Source organism: Lagopus muta, chromosome 6 (genome assembly GCF_023343835.1).
Source record: "Lagopus muta isolate bLagMut1 chromosome 6, bLagMut1 primary, whole genome shotgun sequence".
Taxonomy (NCBI): Eukaryota; Metazoa; Chordata; class Aves; order Galliformes; family Phasianidae; genus Lagopus; species Lagopus muta.
Window position 1 is genome coordinate 15182464 of NC_064438.1, and position 17467 is coordinate 15199930.

Genomic DNA, 17467 nt, shown 5'->3' on the forward strand with positions numbered 1-17467 from the left:
ATCAGTTTCTGTACTCCTTGTAACTGTTTTCATCATCCAGGCCCTTTCCTAAGCTCTGTGAACCTAAAGCATCAGGGAGGGGAGCTGATGGAATTGCTGTCACAGTACTGGAAGAGGACAGGCAAGCAGCTGGAATGGAACAACAGCAGGATCAAAGAGAAAAGGTGAGCAAAACAGCACTGAACACTTATATGCATACTTTTGACCTTGTATACTAAGGATGGGGTTGGTGACTGCTTCCCATTCTTGGGTGGCAATATCAGCTGCAGTGCCTCTACTAGGAAGTAACTTGTATGAGTGAATGAGGTGGTAAGATTGTACCCAGGGATCAGCTGATTGCTCCTGACTGCAGCATCAGTGAGACATCGCAGATTTTCTTACGTAGATCTGACTTGTGGCATCTACAGACAAGAATCCATCACCTGCACGTTCACACAAAACTCAGAACTTCTCAGTTTGCTAAATCACACGGATTGGATGGGATGGTTTGTAGAGAGACTTTACTGTACTGTGTACTTTACATGTACTGTGGCTGAGATTCAGTTCTGGGAGCATCTTTTTGTGCTTGTTGTGAAGGGCTTACTGTGTATTTCATGGGATGCTGCTCCGTTGTGCGATATGGTAAGGAAGAACACTGCTCAGCTGACTACAACTGCATGCCCAGCTCTTGGGCAGTTTCCATTTTCACCCACATTCTGCATCTGTGGTTTTTGTGGGGGCTTTTTATTTTTAATATCTGTTATTTTTTAGTGTCCCTTTTCTTCCTTGACTTTCTTGGTGCAAACATAAACAACATAAATTGGAGTCCTGTGTCATCCTTTAAAAACAGAGATTGCTTGCACTGGAATATTCTGATCCTCAGAAGAAGGTACATGCGTATATTTCTTGAATGTACATTAACTCTTGATTCCATCAGCATGGGTGATCTCCAGGAAGTTTTTTAATTACTCCAGTTTTCCATGTGATAACAATTCCTTTAAACATGTAAGGACTTATTTCAAAGAACGTTTTGATAGTGGAGAATGTACTGTGTCACATTAGCCATCTGTGGTGCACAGTTGGACATAAGAAGGTGATTAATAAGGAAGAACTTGAATGCACGGACTTCACAGGATAGAAATTTAAAACTTCAATTTTTATTAGCACCAAATATCAAGCAGGCTCTGTGACAACAAGTTGTACTTCCAAGCTGGTAAGTTATTTAGTTTAGGGAAAGCGAGTGGGTAATGATACGACATTCATTCAATTTATGTACTCCAGTATTTGCATTTGTAGATCCCCAGTGCCTTCAGCTGCATACAGGTCTGAGTCCACAATTTCTGTTCTTCCCCAGAATGTAGTACTACTTTCAACTATGAGTGGCATCTCTGTTCTTGAAAGGCCAAGGCCACAACTTTGCTGCTCACTACAACAGTCAAAGTGCTTCTGACTCTGGGGGCAAAACATTCCTGTTTCTCTTTCTAACATACTGTCAAGTTCCTGCAGCTGAGCCCATAGCATAAAGAATTTCCCCAACAGCCCTTCCTTGCTTGCAGCCCCACCCCGCCTCCTTACTCATCTAATGCCAGTGTCACTTTCAGGTAAAGCTCCTGCAATTGTTTGCAATTGCAAACCAGTAGCAATTGGCGGCGAGGAGGAGGGCTATGTGATGTCCTGATTGTAAAGAATCATGGTGACTTGGACTGTCATAAGCAGCATCTGGTATAGGTACACTGAGGGAAAGAGGGGAGCTTCCAAGAAAGCACCAGAACCAGCTCCATGCTGAAATGTTCTTTTCCTAAAGATCTGCAAATGCTTCATCTTAACTCAGTCCGTAAATAAAATTTACTTCCTTGGTGGGAAGGAAGAGTTCAGTTCCTTCAGAAATGAAAGCACAGTGCGATTTCGGTGTAGGGCTTTTGTTTGGTGGATTTGTTGGGGTAGAAGTTACCTGGACAGTTAGCTTTGCCATAAGGAAAAATGTGGGGATGACTACACTGCTCATCCCCTCAGTACTGTGTGGGTGCACGTGAGCTTCTCAAAACAGCAGAGGGAATGTTTGTGAGCTGAGGCTGATCTCAGTATCTTGGGTGCTATCAGAATTGTCTAATTGTGTCCATCAATGACTGAGGAAAGGCCTCCGTGGAGGAGGGAGGTGAGGTGCATCTGAATAGACTTTCACAAACCGGTTCCCGAAATCCCTTTATTTCTGTAGTAATTTATCTCCAGGATGAGTACTTTACACTTAAAACTTTTCTCACTGTCAGTATGGGGAAATAAATACATAGGCAGTACATGTTAATAATTGCTTTTTATGCTATACCTTGTACAAAACTTACTTTGTTTTACAGATATATACAACTATATATTTTCTTTTGTTGCCTGTGATTCAAACCACATCCTGTAATAGTCCTGTGGAAACCTAGTGGGAAGTTTCTACTGTATAAAGGATCCCATGCTTTTAAATTATTCCTTTAACCACTGGTACAGGGAAGTCTGTGTTAAGCAACTCTGTCATAACAAAATGTTCTGCCCAAACAACTTCATCAGAAACGGTATCAGTGGATTGGACATCTCTTCACTAAAGAAACATCCACTGTGAGGCAGCTTTCAAGAACCCCACGTTCGTTGCCCTCTCACTTGCATTGGTGTAATGAATGCTTTCTGGCTGTTTGAGAGAATGTAAAATGAGGGGTTTGGCCAGGTCAACAAAAATCACCATTTCTAGTGAACAGAATAACATACCCATGTCTATAAGGAAATAATTTAAAAAAAAAAAAAGAAAAAAGAAAAAAGCATGGCCTTGGGTAAAATGAGTTACATAGACACTGCTGGGAAACAGCCTTTCCAATTGCAGTTGCTTGGAAAGTTACTAACGATAGATTCTTTGTCTTTTTTAACATACCAGAAAGTAAGAAACATATAGGGCTCTGTATTTTGTACTTCAGATGTCTCAAGCCAAAAGTTGGGATGAAGATTTATAGGCTGCCCTTAAGTCTCTTTAGAAGCATTCTCTGTACATTCTTGTTTTATTTGCTACCTTTAGCTTGTTTTCTTTTGTGGCTGCAGTGCCATGCGGACAGAAAGTACTCAACCTATACAGTGAGTATAATCAGCTAAAGCTGAAATTCCTGGGTTGTGCTGAGTACATCTGAGAGAAATAAGCAGGATGTCAGCTGAAATGTCAGCTTGTTGCCGACTGAAATAGAAAAACACCTGTCTGTGCTGATGTGTAGTTCAGGAAGCAAAGACAACTGAACTAGGATAGCTGCTGGGGAAGGTACACTGGTCTTTGAATTCTGAAACAATGGGATCCTGGAAATCAATAGTAATCTGTATTTCCTGGGTTAAAGCCTTAGTGGGGAAACAAATTAGGCTGTAAAGGTGATAGAGCTGCTCTTTGCCCACAGATTTCCATAATATTCATTAAATAATATTTCAGCATTTCTGAAGTATAGACCCAGTGGTGACTACGTGAAATTGGAAGGCAACGCATTAGAATATCTCTCTATATGACAGGTTTTTTGTTTGTTTTTAACATACAGTGAAATTCATTGTTACAATGTAAGACTGAAGTGGCAGTCTTCTCAGAATTCAGAAAAGGACTCCAGCTGTGGTCAATGAGACCATCTAGTGGTGCACTTAACAGGATGAAGGAAGTGCAAGGAATGCAGGCCTGAGGGTGGAAGAAATGTCCGCCAACTTTGTGAGGTTTCCTGCAACAATCTCCAAGCTGTCTGGTTCTCCATTTTCACACCGTGTCTATCTACCCTTTCATTAGTCTGCATTGCTCAGAAGGCACCGAATTTAGAGGCGAGCTCACTTGTGAATGTGTCTGAAGGGTGCAGTAAATCAAAAAAGCAGTGTCAGACAAGGTACTTGGCTAAGCAGAACTCCTTTTGATCTGACACAGGAGATCAGGAGTAGGAGTCCCTGACATTCCATTGTAACACTGTCTGGTGTTAATTTCCTCTGTTTTCCTAAGTAATTTCTGAGTATAAGCAACTACCTCAGAAAAAGAGAAGTTACTCACTTTCAGAATTATCAGTGACAGATGAGCTCTACACATAACAATTGGTTTGGGGTGTGCAGCTTTTTGTTACATTATTAAGCCTGATCCCCCAATATTTTCTGAAGCGTTACCTGTATTGACTACCACATAATTTCAGATTGCCCTTAAGAGGAAACAGAAGGGAGTATAAATCTACCTGGCAATGGGTAAGCTGCGTAAATAAAGAAAAAATCAATAACGAAGGATAGAGCAAATCAAAGACAGGTAATGAGAAATGACAAAAACAAGTATGCTGCTTTTTGTTTTTTTAACTCATGTGCAGTGCGTGTGCTGGCCCACCTTTGGCTAGGCATATACTCGTATAGCTGGCAGTGTAGTTTCTTAAAAAGAATACAAAAGACATTCTGTTGTAAAGTTTAAAGAATATTTAATAATTTTTTTAAAAATAAAATGTATATTTTCAATTTTGTTCTGTATATGAATGCACAAAAATGTATAATCGTTGTTGCAGTGACAAAATCCAAAGAGCTGAGGAGATCTGCCCACTGTGGTAAGATACAGGTGACAATCTAAGAGAATTCACAATGGAATCCAAACACAATTTCCCATAGCGAGTCCTGACTTGTTTTCTTACTGTGAATTGCCTAAGTAGCTATGAAGATCATTCACACATAGCACAAATCCTTGTGGACAAAGTTAATAATGAGTTGGGTTTTAAAATAAATGCCACAATCGACGTTTTTTTTCTTCCTCTTTTTTTTTCCTGCTTACCTTCAGTGCCACATTTCTATCTAGCACAGCAATGAAGCCGAGTGGTAAGTGAAGGGCATTAACTTCTTCCATGCTGACAACCTCCTGTCCTGCCTATGAATGGGGGAAGAAGCAGCCTGAAGCCACATGCACTAAGGACTCTAATGGGGAAATGGAAATCAGCTTGTGAGCAGTGAGGGGGTTGGGTGGATTCACGCTGCAGCCAGATTGCTGATGCTGGAAAATGTATTTGTACAACTCCGGTGCAGTTTCTCCCTCTTGGTTTTACAAATCATACATACAGTGCTGCATTCAAATGGAGATCATTAAATGGAAGAATAAACCTGTACAAGTTGATGTAACTTGAGGGGGAGGAGTAAAGAAATACTCATAGAATGCAAACTGGAGTGAATTTCAGTGATTGTGCATTATAATATGTTAGAGCTAAATAATTCTGTGGTACAAGCAATACAATTTGGCTGCTGCTGACAGTTGCTGTGCAGGAAAATAAAAAATGTTTTCTTAAATATACATATATATATTTCTTATAATTGTGACGATGAAAAGCCAGAAGTATTTTGGACTGACTCTAAAAGCTAAATCCTGGTCTTGCTGTATTCAGGTCCAGCTGTGCACCATATGCCTTCACATCTTGTTTTTAGGCAGAAAGAGCAAGGAGTTTAAATCAGGAGTTCTCTGCCTTGTGCTCTTTGTTGCCTTTGGTTCTGTCTTTAAATGTATTGAGTCCTCCTTCACGTTTAAAAATGAGTGAAAATAATATAAAAGACCTTACTATGCAAGTGACAAAAACACAAAAGGAAGCAACTGGAATGACTTCTGTGTTACTCTGCATAAATGCACTATGAGCACTAGGCATTATGTACTACAGGGTAATTGTAATCAACCAATTCCATGTCAAGTTTTGTACATTTTTTAATACACAATACGGAACAATCTGGTTTTTCTTTTTAGAAAAAGAATTGCTGCTGTTACACAACACAAAGCAGTCTGACCTCATCAGGAGACAAAGGATGTAATGCTTTTGAAAAGAAATATGATAAAGCTGAGGCGTGTTATAGTCAGTATGTTCAGAAGTTTGAAATTGGATTGTGCTGGTAATGCTTTAAGCACCGTAACATCTGCTAGACCTGCATGAAGAGAGTCAATAACATCAAACATAGAAAACAGTCCAGTTCAAATTAGTGATAAGTTGCACCAGCACCTCTATTGGCAGTGAGTTTTGTTGGTTTTTTTTCAGTAGGTGCTGCTGTTGCAATAGGTTTTACAAAGTGAATGCTTTCATACTGTCTGTAGATACATGTTTTTGAAAACTGAGGCAGTTTGTCTTGTTGTAAGGATGCCTAAAGTGTCGCACATGATTAGAGGGAACCAGAAAACGCAGTGTGTCTTCCCTGTTTCTCATTTTGTGTTCTTACTTCTGTAGGTGTAGCTGAAAGTCTGCCTAGCAGTCTGCTCTAAGAGTTCAGCATGCATTATTGGGAGGCTCACAGGATGAGGCCTGTGATGTCTTCTCCCTACATCTCCATCAGGCAAACTGATGAGTGTTGCCTTCTGCAGAAGCTCTGCTGCACAACGGTTTGCTCTTATCAGCTGAGCCATCGGGCCTGCTGTCAATCTGTTAATTTTTAATGGCTGGGATCACTACAGATAGACTTGTCTACTTTTATCTTTCCTAAAAAATCAATGTTTTATTAATGTGTTCATCATTCTGTTATGCTGCTTTTCAGTGTTGGAAACTCAGAGCTGTCAGCAGAAGCAAACAGTGAGTACAAACTAAGAATCACGGGAAAAACTCACACATGGTACATCTAGGCTACAGCTGTTTGTCTGCAGTTAAGGAAAATGGAGAGAGAAAGGAAAGGAGAAAACTTCTGCCACTGCTCCAAGAGTGCAACTGTTGACAGCCAGCCTGGGCTCAAGAAGCAAAGAGCATCAAGCCCATCGTGATTACAACTCCACAAGTAAGTCTTGCTCAAGGCACAGATTGTCTGTACTCACTGGGATACTCACTGTCTAACTTCAGTCACATGTTGTCCTCATTTGTGGCTTGCTGGCACGGTAATAAAAGCCTTTAGTGGTGGTGAGGCTGTTATAGCTTGTGATTGGGAAGCCACATGATACATACACGAAAGTAGTGCATTACTTTCACTTTATTTTGCACAGCTAAATGCCCCGTGCTGCAGGGGGTGATGCATAAAAGGGGGCATAAATGAGAGTTAGACTCATTGGTGGTGCAGGTCCAGAGAAGGGTTACTGCTAGAGCTAAGGAGATGTTCAATACTGTAGGTTGGTGAGGCCAGCTTTACTGCTGGAAATTGCCTTAAATCAAGGTAAGCAAAATGTCACTTGTGACTGAGACCTGCTGTTGAAAGCAGTGAAGTACAGGTTAACTTGTGTGCCTGAGCTTGATATATGCTTCGTCTGGCCCAGTAGAAGTGGATGCACTGGGCTTTCTGTGAAAACAGGGCACTGTGGCTGGCTCTCGTCTCCAGATGAGAGGTCCTCAAAAGGCTGCCTGGGGGGGAAGCAGGCCAGGTGGCTTGCTGTGATAGCCTGTTCCCTGCTATCTCCTTTCCCCAGGATGCTTCAGCATTACCTGGAGCTGGGTGCTGACAGGGAATTGTTTGAATAACAGGAAGCATTTAATTCTTCAGATTCTACAAGGGTCCTGTATAAATTACTTCAGTTACTCAAGCAGAGTGGGGAATGGGACAACCAGTGTGGCTGTTTCTTGGCAAAAGGAAAGCAATGACTTAGATTTCTGCAAATTCCAGAAAGTGTGGGCGTCTTGTAGCCAACAGCCTTTGAAGCCAGGAGGAGGGAGATGGGTATGAAAAGCACAAATGTGAGATGACTTCAGTTCTAACAAAGACTGATGTGCCTTGGCTGTTGTAAGCATACAGCTGAAAAAAACCTGCTAAGCATAAAAACATCTGAAGTCTTAATAACTCTTAGAAAAATGAGCAATGTGCAAAGATTTTTCCTTAGCAAGGAGAACTCTATCATACCTGCAGATGATGATATTTCCAGAGTAAATTAATGAAATGGTGACATTCAGGGAAGGAACAGCTGACAGCATAGTACAAATCTCCAAGCATGGAAATGAGTGATATTTTTTGGCAGGCTAACTTGAAACAGAGATGATAAAAAATAAAATCATAGTAGAATGACTGAGGAGCCCACTCACAAGTTGTTTACTGAAATGAAGATACAGCTGAAAGTAATTACTTGTTTCCCAAAGGTATAACCGATAGTGCCTCCTACAAGAAATCCTGCCTGGTTATTTCAGTTGGAATGTAAAATGGGACAGAAAGGTTCCCACCTTCTGAGATTAGATGCTGGTTATTTTCACCTCCTTTCAGAACAGTGTGTGTATATGAATCTAACGTATATTACATACACAGTCAACTATCACCTATATGCCACTGGCAATTAATAACTGTTCAATACTGTTTTCCCTTAACAGCCAGATCTCACTGTACAGATTCAGATTAAAAGCCTGACTTCGCAGCACATGAAATTAAAAATACTCCTTTAAAAGAACGTATTTCTGAAGATGATCCTCTCCTGGCTACAAAATCATCTTGAGATACTTGGATCAAAGGCTGCTTGCTCTTGACATTTTAGCTGTGTGCAAACTGTAGTAAAATTACACCTGCATTCAGTGCGAGCTATTCTGTACCTTCTTTCCGTGCTGAAGAATGTACAGTTTCTACACCTTCTCTTCCAGACTGTGAAATGCTGGAAGGCAACCTGGCAGGTTTCACAGAGGTTGTGTCAGTGCAGTCTTTTCCTAATGCTGGTTTGCAGATGTGCCCATCATCAGCAGCTTCCTTTTGCTTTGCTGTAGGCCACAGGAAAGGAGCCATGGCTGTTTGCAGGTTTTCTTCCATTCAAAGACAAGGCTGCTTCTTACCTGTGCCAGTTCAAGTACAGAATCTTTCTTTTCTTCCTCCTTCAATAAAATGGGGTGATTCACAAAATCTCCAGAAAGATAGCATTATACACAGTTTATAGTACAAAGGGCGGGGAAAAAGGTCAGAAGAATGAGCATGAAGGAGTTTTCTCCTGTGTCCTTCGGAGGAGAAGCAAAAAGACTGGGAATGGTATCTATGCACAGTAGGTGTCTGCCTTGACTACCTGACAATACATGGTCATTGCAAAGGTGAGTCCAAGAATCTAAGAGAGAAAGAAATAATAATCATTTTTCAGAGAGATAAAATCTATTGAAACCAAAGAAAACAAAACTAAACAAAGAGGGAGAAGCATGCTTACACTGGTTTTGTTCATGCACAGAAAGACACATCACACACTGCTTTTCCTGCCAGCTCATTCCTTGCTTCTGTTCCTTGTTTCTGCCTGCCTTTTATCCTTATCTGTATTGCTGTTTTACAGAATGAACAATGAGGGCACAGGAGAGCTGATTTCTCCATGGAAAGCAGTGACCAGATACTAGGAAGAGGTACATTGAAAATAAATGTTTGAATGTCTTTTGTTCAAAAATGTTTTATAGTAGCAACCTGCTTGGCTGTGGGGCTGTGGTTATCTCTGTAGCCGTTGTTTTGAAAGACAAGCAGTTTCATCTCTGACCCAAAGGACGCTGTGGTTTACTTTACTGCACTTTACTTTTCCAAGCATGTGTGTGCACAGATCCCTTTGGGGGAGTCGCTGCAGACTGTCCCTGCATTAATCATAATCATAAGTAGCTCATCAGCACTGTATGTGTCTTTCCTTCTGCTCAGGCTGTTCAAGAGAAGCAGCAGGCAGAGGTGGCTGCTTCTCCCAGCCTGAATACTGACCTGCTGCGTTGCCTCTAGTACACTAAGTCCTCAAAAAAGGGGATGAGAAAGACCATCGTGTTTTCCTTCTATTTGAAGTACTTACTTACACTAATTGCTTACTGCTGTTCCTTTACAACAAACACTGCTGTACAAATTTTCATTGAGATAAAGGTTTGCCTGGTAGAATTTGTTGGTGTGAATTCCATTTTAAGCACCTAATTAATTGACCACGTAAATGTTAAGGTTTCCTTAGGTGGTAGATACCATCTATAAATATTCTTGAAAGAATGTGAATTATGCCTATGCTACTTCATAAATAAACAACAAAAGAAGGTTATGTAGTTGTTCATCTTTGCTGCCCATGAATACCAAATAAGCGGTGAGGCATTGATTAGCTGCCTTTTGGAAGTAGTCCCTAGAACAATGCCTTCTATTTCCCAGTAAAGGAACACCTTCAGGGACAGCTGTGCAATAAAACCTGAGTGGCTGAATGTGTTACACAGTTTCCAGCATGCATGACTGAAGAACATTCTCCCGCCACATCTGCTGTACATCCTTCAAGTTGTGTCACGGTGTCACTCTAACTATAATATCATTAACATGAAAAACAAAAGCTGTCACGTACTTAGGGCCATACCAACCACATCACAGCAACAACAGAGGGAGCACGGTTCACATTAGGTGAGAGTGGATCAAGTCTTTCATCATCAATTACATTCAACCACACAGTGCAGTTCAGCACAGACTTTGATGAAGGCTTCTCTGTTCTGAGGTATTTTCTCTGTATTTCACAGCACTAGCTGGCAGCATTAATTAGCATTTTTAGATTGTCTGAAGTGTTTTCTCCCATTCAAAATTAGTCAGTCCTGCTGGTCAGAAAGCTGGTGTTTGCTCTTAAATTCCTTCAATATAATCAAAGTCAGTGAAAAGGAAACCTCCATGGTCTGCTGAGTTTTTCATGCATCTTTTAAAGATTCCTTAAGTGCTGGATAGAAGCTTAAAAGCCTTTTTCTTTTTTTTTTTTTTTTTCCTCTAAGTGTGGAGACATGTTAACAGAACCTTCTTACATTGTCTCTCTGCCATATGACCTCGCTGCATGCACTTACCTGTTTCTTGAGCATATCTGCTTAAAACATTGGAAAACAGAACAAAACTGTACTGAATTTGGGCCCACAAGGAGTCAGGCATTTGCACTGATAAGTTGTAGCCATGATGTACAAGAAAGTAAGACACGTGTTATCCTGCTTAAGCCAATGTTAGAAAGAGCACAAGCTGAATCCCAGTTTCTGACCCCAGATTCTCTCTTGCTGCTCCAATATTATACCATGCAAAATTTAAATTAATTAATTAGTTAATTTGGAGTAAATTTAGCTTAGTGATGCCATCCTTTTTGCTCATGTGTTGACTGTGAGAGAGGTGCAACTGGAAATTAAACTCTGTCTTCAATGTGGTGTTCAGGAGTGGGACCTTATGCTATATGGGGCTGACAAACAGCTGTAAGTGCCAGAGTTCAAGAGCAGCCTTCACATACTTCAGGGTAAGCATTGTAACCAGCATGTCTGCACTGGGACCAGAATCACCATTGCTGGATTAAAGATACATACAGATATTTAAGAGAATTCTGCACTGGTGACTGACCCTTCTGTGACCAAAGTTGGGCTGGAAGTAACTGCAAGTGGAAAATCTTACTTACAACTCTGTGCCAGTCTTGCTTGCTTTCACTGAAATTAATTGAAAAGGAGTATGGTTTATTGGGAAGGTAGAATTATGGTAATAACAGCTAAACTTAGAACTTACCCTGGAACTTTGAATGGGCTTGAAGACTTAAGCTACCTTTAGGCTATTTTAACATTAGATATTTAGGCTAAGCTGACTGCACTCTTTGGAAAATTACTGGACAAACACTGGTGCTCTAAAAGACAGCACACTCTACCATAATCAGGATTCTGTCTTAGGATGTTGTGGACTACCTCTTCATTAAATCAAGTGTGTGCCTTAGATAAACCTCTTGATAAAGTGACTGCTCTTTACAGTGCTTTATAGCACAGAAAATGTGGGCAGTATTCCCAGTCCTGTATCTCATTCTAACAGAAAGAAAACATAAGAGAGAGAGTTTTAGTCTAAAGTGCAAAACTTGGAATTACTAAATTAATATTGGGCAGACTGTCTGCTTGCTATTTGGTTCTGAGTACTTAGGATTTGAAAATCAGTATTGCAGTGTACCTGCACCAGAACTGTGCACAATCCAAAGATCCCCACTGCTAGTAAGTTCTCCTGGAGCCATATTTTCACTGTTTCGTAGCAAGGCTGGAATAAAACAGAATATGATATTAGCCATAAATACACTGCTGTACTCCCCTGGGAATATACAGACAGGAAAGAGCCAGATCACACAAAGCTGCTGGGTACTTCCTCTTGGCACTACTGGAATGAATACAGTTTCTGAATACATTTCTGATTTAAAAGCTTGAGCATGGAGCACTGACTGTAATGCCACCTCCAAATCACTGCACAAGCACTGTTCCATACAAACTGGGCCAGTGCCTAAAGATGAGTAAGCACTGGATTCGGGGCACCTTTCCCCTCTAAAATCCAACTAAAAGCAGTTAGAATTTTAGAACGAGCCTTTCATTTATTTTCCTCCATGTTTCAGGAAAAGCTTATCATGTAATGTATATAATAAAAAAAAATATGCACATGCACACATATTTACATACTATATGTACGCATACATATATATGCAATCAACATTATATTAGACATCTGCCTAAATAAAAGTTCCAGTGAGAGCTGTTCAGTAGCTTCTCCTGTTGCATGTGGGCTGATTTCTTACCATTTTCCATTAGTTTAAATTGCAGTATGAGCGTTCCTCTGTTATTTTATTTGTGCTTTGAATTCTGCAACAGCTCCAACCTCATGTTTTTGGCCTGGACTGGTGCGATGAGAATTGGCCTAAGTGAAATCTTTCTTTAAATACTATGCTCTTCTCTGTAAGAAAGAAGTTGTGCCCTGTGCCTTGTAAATGTACCTGGGCAAGAGTGTTCTGCCTTCAGTTAGTGGCTTTTACAGCATGCATCAAGGAGTAATGCCTACCCAAAACATGGTTTCAGCCTTGTTAACCTGCACTGATCACCTTGGTACCCTGAATAAAATGCAATAAGAACTTTCAAGTCCTAAAATTGAGAATTTGATTTGGAGCCATATTTGGTTTCAACTCAGCCTCTACCACTGTCAGTCTGCATGCACGAAATCCCACGAAGAACAGCCAAACACTTTGTACTTCCTTTGCAAAGCACCGGAGCTAGCAAAACTTCATTTCATTTCCACTTCATCAGCTGGCCTTGCCCCACACCCCAGGCTTACCTGCTCACCTTGCCTCATGACTGCTTAGGCCAAACAAAGCTACTGCTATGGCAGCGCTCCTCCAGGCTTGTGTTAGATGTGTGAGCAGCTATTTGCCTTCAACTTAATCCAGTAGGTGGAGTGGACAAAAACATTCCTGTCATTTTTCAGCTTAATTTAGCTAGGCTGTGCTCCTGATCAGTGAAAGTATTCATCTGCAACATGAAACGACAGCTCAGAAAGCCTTTAAAGCCTAGAAGTATTTGAATGGATGGCTTCATTGGAGGTGAAAAGTCACAGCTCAAAGTAAGCCTTCCCACTTAGAGATGATCAGGGCTACATCACTACCTTATCACCTGTGTCACTCTGCAACCATCTGCCTGCCTGCCCTTTCTATGGAGGCTGCTGAGCTATTGGAGAGCCACTCACCGCTTTCCACCAGGTCCCTGGGGAATGGAGTCCACAGTTCTCGCTGAATTCCAGGCAGCAGGAATCCGGCACCCGGGTTGTGTTGTACACCTCAAACCAGTCGGTGTAGTTTGAGACTCCACAGCATCTGAACTGGAAGAAGAACCAAGGCAATACTGTAAGGATGATTTGTCACTGGTGTCTGCTTGTTCTGAGGCAGTGGAAGAATCTTCCATGTCTCTTGTTGGATACAAACTGGACCTTATTCATTGCGCTGAATTACACTTGATGACACCAGAAGGGGCTTGACATTTTAAAGAAACGTAGTATTTCCTCAGCTTGACCAACAGAGACTAATGTGGCTAATGTGGAGACCAGAAGCAAAGGCCTTATTTGCAGTGGCAGGACACTGCAGGAGCTGAAGCAGGACAATGCCAGCCATGTAACGAGTTTAAGAGTGACTGCACGGAATTGTGATGATCATTTTTATTTTGCTGACAGGAAAAAAATATTTAAGACACAGATACAGTATCCAGGAGGTAAAGGAAGTGTGATCTGTACTGCATACTATTTCTAAAATCATTATTTAAGTTAACGAGGCAAACTTCTCTCTGTGCTGATCATCTCTGAAAGCCATTGTGACTCAGTAAAAGTTTTGTTTCCAACTCTTCTCTCTCGTGCAGCTCCTTAATGTTGCTATTTGGTATTACTAAGTAATGGGACTTCAAGAATGCACACAGTGATGCAATGCACAATGACCACATCAGTGCTAAATCTCAAGGTTTGTTACATTTGAGTGGTGGGATGCAAGTGCACGAAACGTACGAAAAAGCACAGGGAATGGCTCTGTGATCATCTTCCCCTGTGGGATCTGTGATGTGCCTGTGATACAAAACAAGCAAGGATCATTAGCATCTAGATGTATACACCATCTGCCTCTCCTGTGCTAACTCAAATGTATGAACTTGTAGGTATCAAGGCACTTCAGCACTCGTTTTAATGAGTGAAACAAGGCAGCCCGCATGGCTTTATAGGCATGGGGCTGCAGAGCTCTCAGCTACAGGCAGCACTTCAGACTTCCAAGGCTATACCAGCAACCTACTTGGCTCTGAAACAACTTGCCAAGGTCTTTTTTTTTTAAACCTGATTGTATCTGAGCCCATCAATATTTTTCACTTCCATACACAACCTTTTCCTCATGTTTCTGATAACTCATCATCACGCCAAGTTCAGCATCAGCAGGACTTAGGACCTAATTCAAACTCTGGTATTTTACACGGTCCCAGAGAGAGTTTTCCCTCTGAAATAATGGGTTTTGTGGGCATCGAGGGGCCGGTCGCTGTGCACACACCAGAGCTGCCATTCAACACCAATAGAGGGCAGGGGTGTCACACGCTGCCTTACTCATCCTACATTTCTTCAAGTGCCCACAGAATGAGGCCCGTGATACAGCCATTTCAGTGCTCACAGTGCTGAGGTTTTTCATCCAAATGAACAAAATTCAGATTTTTTCTACTGGAGTAGCACCTCCCTAAGATTCTGCCCAAAATTCTGATTTGGTCCGTGGCAGCAATCAAGCCTTAGCTTGTAAACTCAGAAATGAAACATTCACAAGCTTCCACAACATGACTCAAAAGGGAAAGAAAGTGTGTGACTTTTTTTTCCTTTACGTTCCCACACACAAGGCAGCAATTCATGACGAGAGGTCCCAGAAGCAGATAGGAGCAGTATGGAACACATGCCACATGTTTGAAGAGTAAGAGTTTATCTGGAAATCTTACAAGAAGTTCTCGCAGGCTGTCATCATTCGCTATCAATCAGCTCCTCGGATAGATGGAAGTGACAGACAGCCTGTCTGTCAAGCAGGCCTTGAAAACGTGGCTCAGACATGATGCAGAGAGTGAAACAGTGAGGTCTGAGGCATCTGAGTGACATTCTGGCCAAACACAGGTGACACAAGTTTGCACGGATCGGAACTGAACCCCTTCTCCCCATAATTTGGCATGGATGAAGGTGTCAAAGTCTGACAGGCTAAGGTAATGAAGTGTAGGTTTTGTAGTCTTGCAGCTCAGCTGAAGGAGTTGAGAACAATTGTTCCTATGGAGCCTGCAAAGCAGACTGTGGCAAGGTCTAGAATTGGGATTCCTAACAGTGTCAAACTCTCCAGTAAGCCAAAAGGTGGAAACAGGAGGCAGAGACAAATTTGGCCTAGTCTTGGTCACCCATTCCATGCCAGTGCAGGTTCTCTGTATAGTGTATAAAAGCAGAGGATTAAATATTGCTATTCACCTGCACAGCTGACAGATAAATCCCAGCAAGAGGAGAAAGGGCTAAGAAGAGATCAAGGGTGAGAAACAGAATGAAGTTGCACAAGGTTTGTGGGACTGGAAGAAATAATGATAACACATCAAAGGAGATGCCATGCTCTTGGAAAACACAGAAAGGACGAGCAACGGAATTAAGCAGTGACTCATACAGAATCCTAAAACCGAGTACCAACACCACAGAAACTGGAGAGCATACAGGCAAGTAAGCAGTATTCAGTGAAGACCAGGTCAGGTGAACAGTATCTGCAGGGAGCACTGACCCATGGCAGTAGGTCAATCAAGAGGCAAGAACAAGGAAACGAGTTGCAGTGGGTTTGAGTGAGTCACCAGCACAGATCCAGATCGAAGCCTAAAAGACAATTACAAACTATTTGTGCTTATTTGGTGAATCTAGACTGAGACACTTCAACAAGGGGCAATTTTCAGCAAATGTCAGATGCTGTCTTGAAAACAGCAGTAATTTTAGGACGCCTTGACTCGGGCACCTCAGATCATTTGATGCTAGGGCTTGTAGCTGTGATAGAGCATATGTAATTAGATGTAATTGTGCACATCTGCATGAACAAATGCAGGTACTTACAGCACAAGGTGACAGTCAGGTAGGAGACACACACACACTACACACTCTCTGAAACGAGCAGAAATCTTGTCAAATGCCTTTGTGTCTCCAGCCTCCTGCTGCTGAAAGATTCCAGGAATACTGATGTGAAACACTGCTGTTTGTTTCACATGTTTCACGTGGGATGTTCTTTCTCCTGAGATATCAAACCACTTTTTTTTTCCCCCTCCTTTTTACAGTGGCATCGATCACTCCCTTGTATTGATTCCGCGGGCTCTGAAGTGGTGCATTGGTTCCCAAGCACTCAGGACACACAGGGCTGCTCAGCCCAACGTGCTGCTGCAGTGTTTTTTCCAGCCAAACTGCATCCAGTGGCACTCTGATCTCTGTGCTGCACTTCTGGAATGCAGAACTGCTTGCAGATTGCTTTATTTTTGCATTAATCAGCAATTATTGCTTGGGATATCTAGGGCCAGGAATTAATGTTAAACACAACATTTCTATCTCACTGCAGTGGAAATATGAAGAAACAGATTACTGTATGGATTTTATTGGTGTTTAATACCAGCCCTGCATGTGACAGGGGCTTGAAGCTTTATGATCTTTAAGGTCCCTTCCAACCCAAGCCATTCTATGATTTGATGAAATTCTAAATAGGCTTTTTTTTTTTTCTTTCTTTCTTTCTTTTTTTTCCTACCAATATCTCATAAGAGCAGACAGGTTGGGACAGGGTTTTTAAAATGAATGAATAAACCTGACCGTGCAGACACCCAGTCCTTGCCTCGGTCCAGTTTTAGTGATTACTGATTGGTTTTGTGAATGTGACAGAGCAGGAAGGACAGGATAGGGTGCCCTTTTCCTCCATCACTGTAAAAAGTAATGAAAAAGATAATTACAATTTGAAATCGTATAACGTTTAATGGATTTCTGGGATTACTTCAGCTGTTATGCCACCGTATGTTTTGATCTAACACTGAACAGGGTGGAGGGAGATTGGGTCAAATTTTGTTCTCAGTTACGGTGGTCTAAACAGACTTGAAAGGCATCACACAGCAATAAAAGTGAGCTGAATTTGCTCACTTTGGTGAAGCTAGTGCTTTTCCTACATGCTCCTCAAATTACTGCCTGGTTAGTTAAAAGGAGAACTGTTCCAATATTGATCACAAAATTGTTGGGATGAAGCAACATTTTAAAAATTAATGCCCGTTTCTCGTTTCCTAATGATCTCCACCTGGAACTTCACCTAGTCCTGGCTGGTGAGAAGCATAATATAAAATAATATAATATA

The 17467-nt window shown here is 41.5% G+C and overlaps 2 protein-coding genes across 22 annotated transcripts in view; one reads left to right on the plus strand and one right to left on the minus strand.

Moving 5' to 3' along the window:
- The window catches only part of CHID1 (chitinase domain containing 1), a 120982-nt gene extending 114387 nt beyond the window's left edge, over nt 1–6595 (plus strand). For all 7 annotated transcript variants that reach the window (XM_048948842.1, XM_048948843.1, XM_048948848.1 and 4 more), the window contains 2 exons: nt 41–164; nt 6490–6595. The gene's annotated coding sequence lies outside the window, so the exon portion shown is untranslated. The remainder of the gene's footprint in view (nt 1–40; nt 165–6489) is intronic.
- A 796-nt stretch (nt 6596–7391) lies between these two features.
- The window catches only part of TSPAN4 (tetraspanin 4), a 390254-nt gene continuing 380178 nt past the window's right edge, over nt 7392–17467 (minus strand). For all 15 annotated transcript variants that reach the window (XM_048948854.1, XM_048948853.1, XM_048948863.1 and 12 more), the window contains 3 exons: nt 13315–13446; nt 11767–11850; nt 7392–8941 (listed from right to left, as the gene is read on the minus strand). In XM_048948854.1, coding sequence (XP_048804811.1) covers nt 8873–8941; nt 11767–11850; nt 13315–13446 — 285 coding nt within the window. In that variant the 3' untranslated portion in view covers nt 7392–8872. The remainder of the gene's footprint in view (nt 8942–11766; nt 11851–13314; nt 13447–17467) is intronic.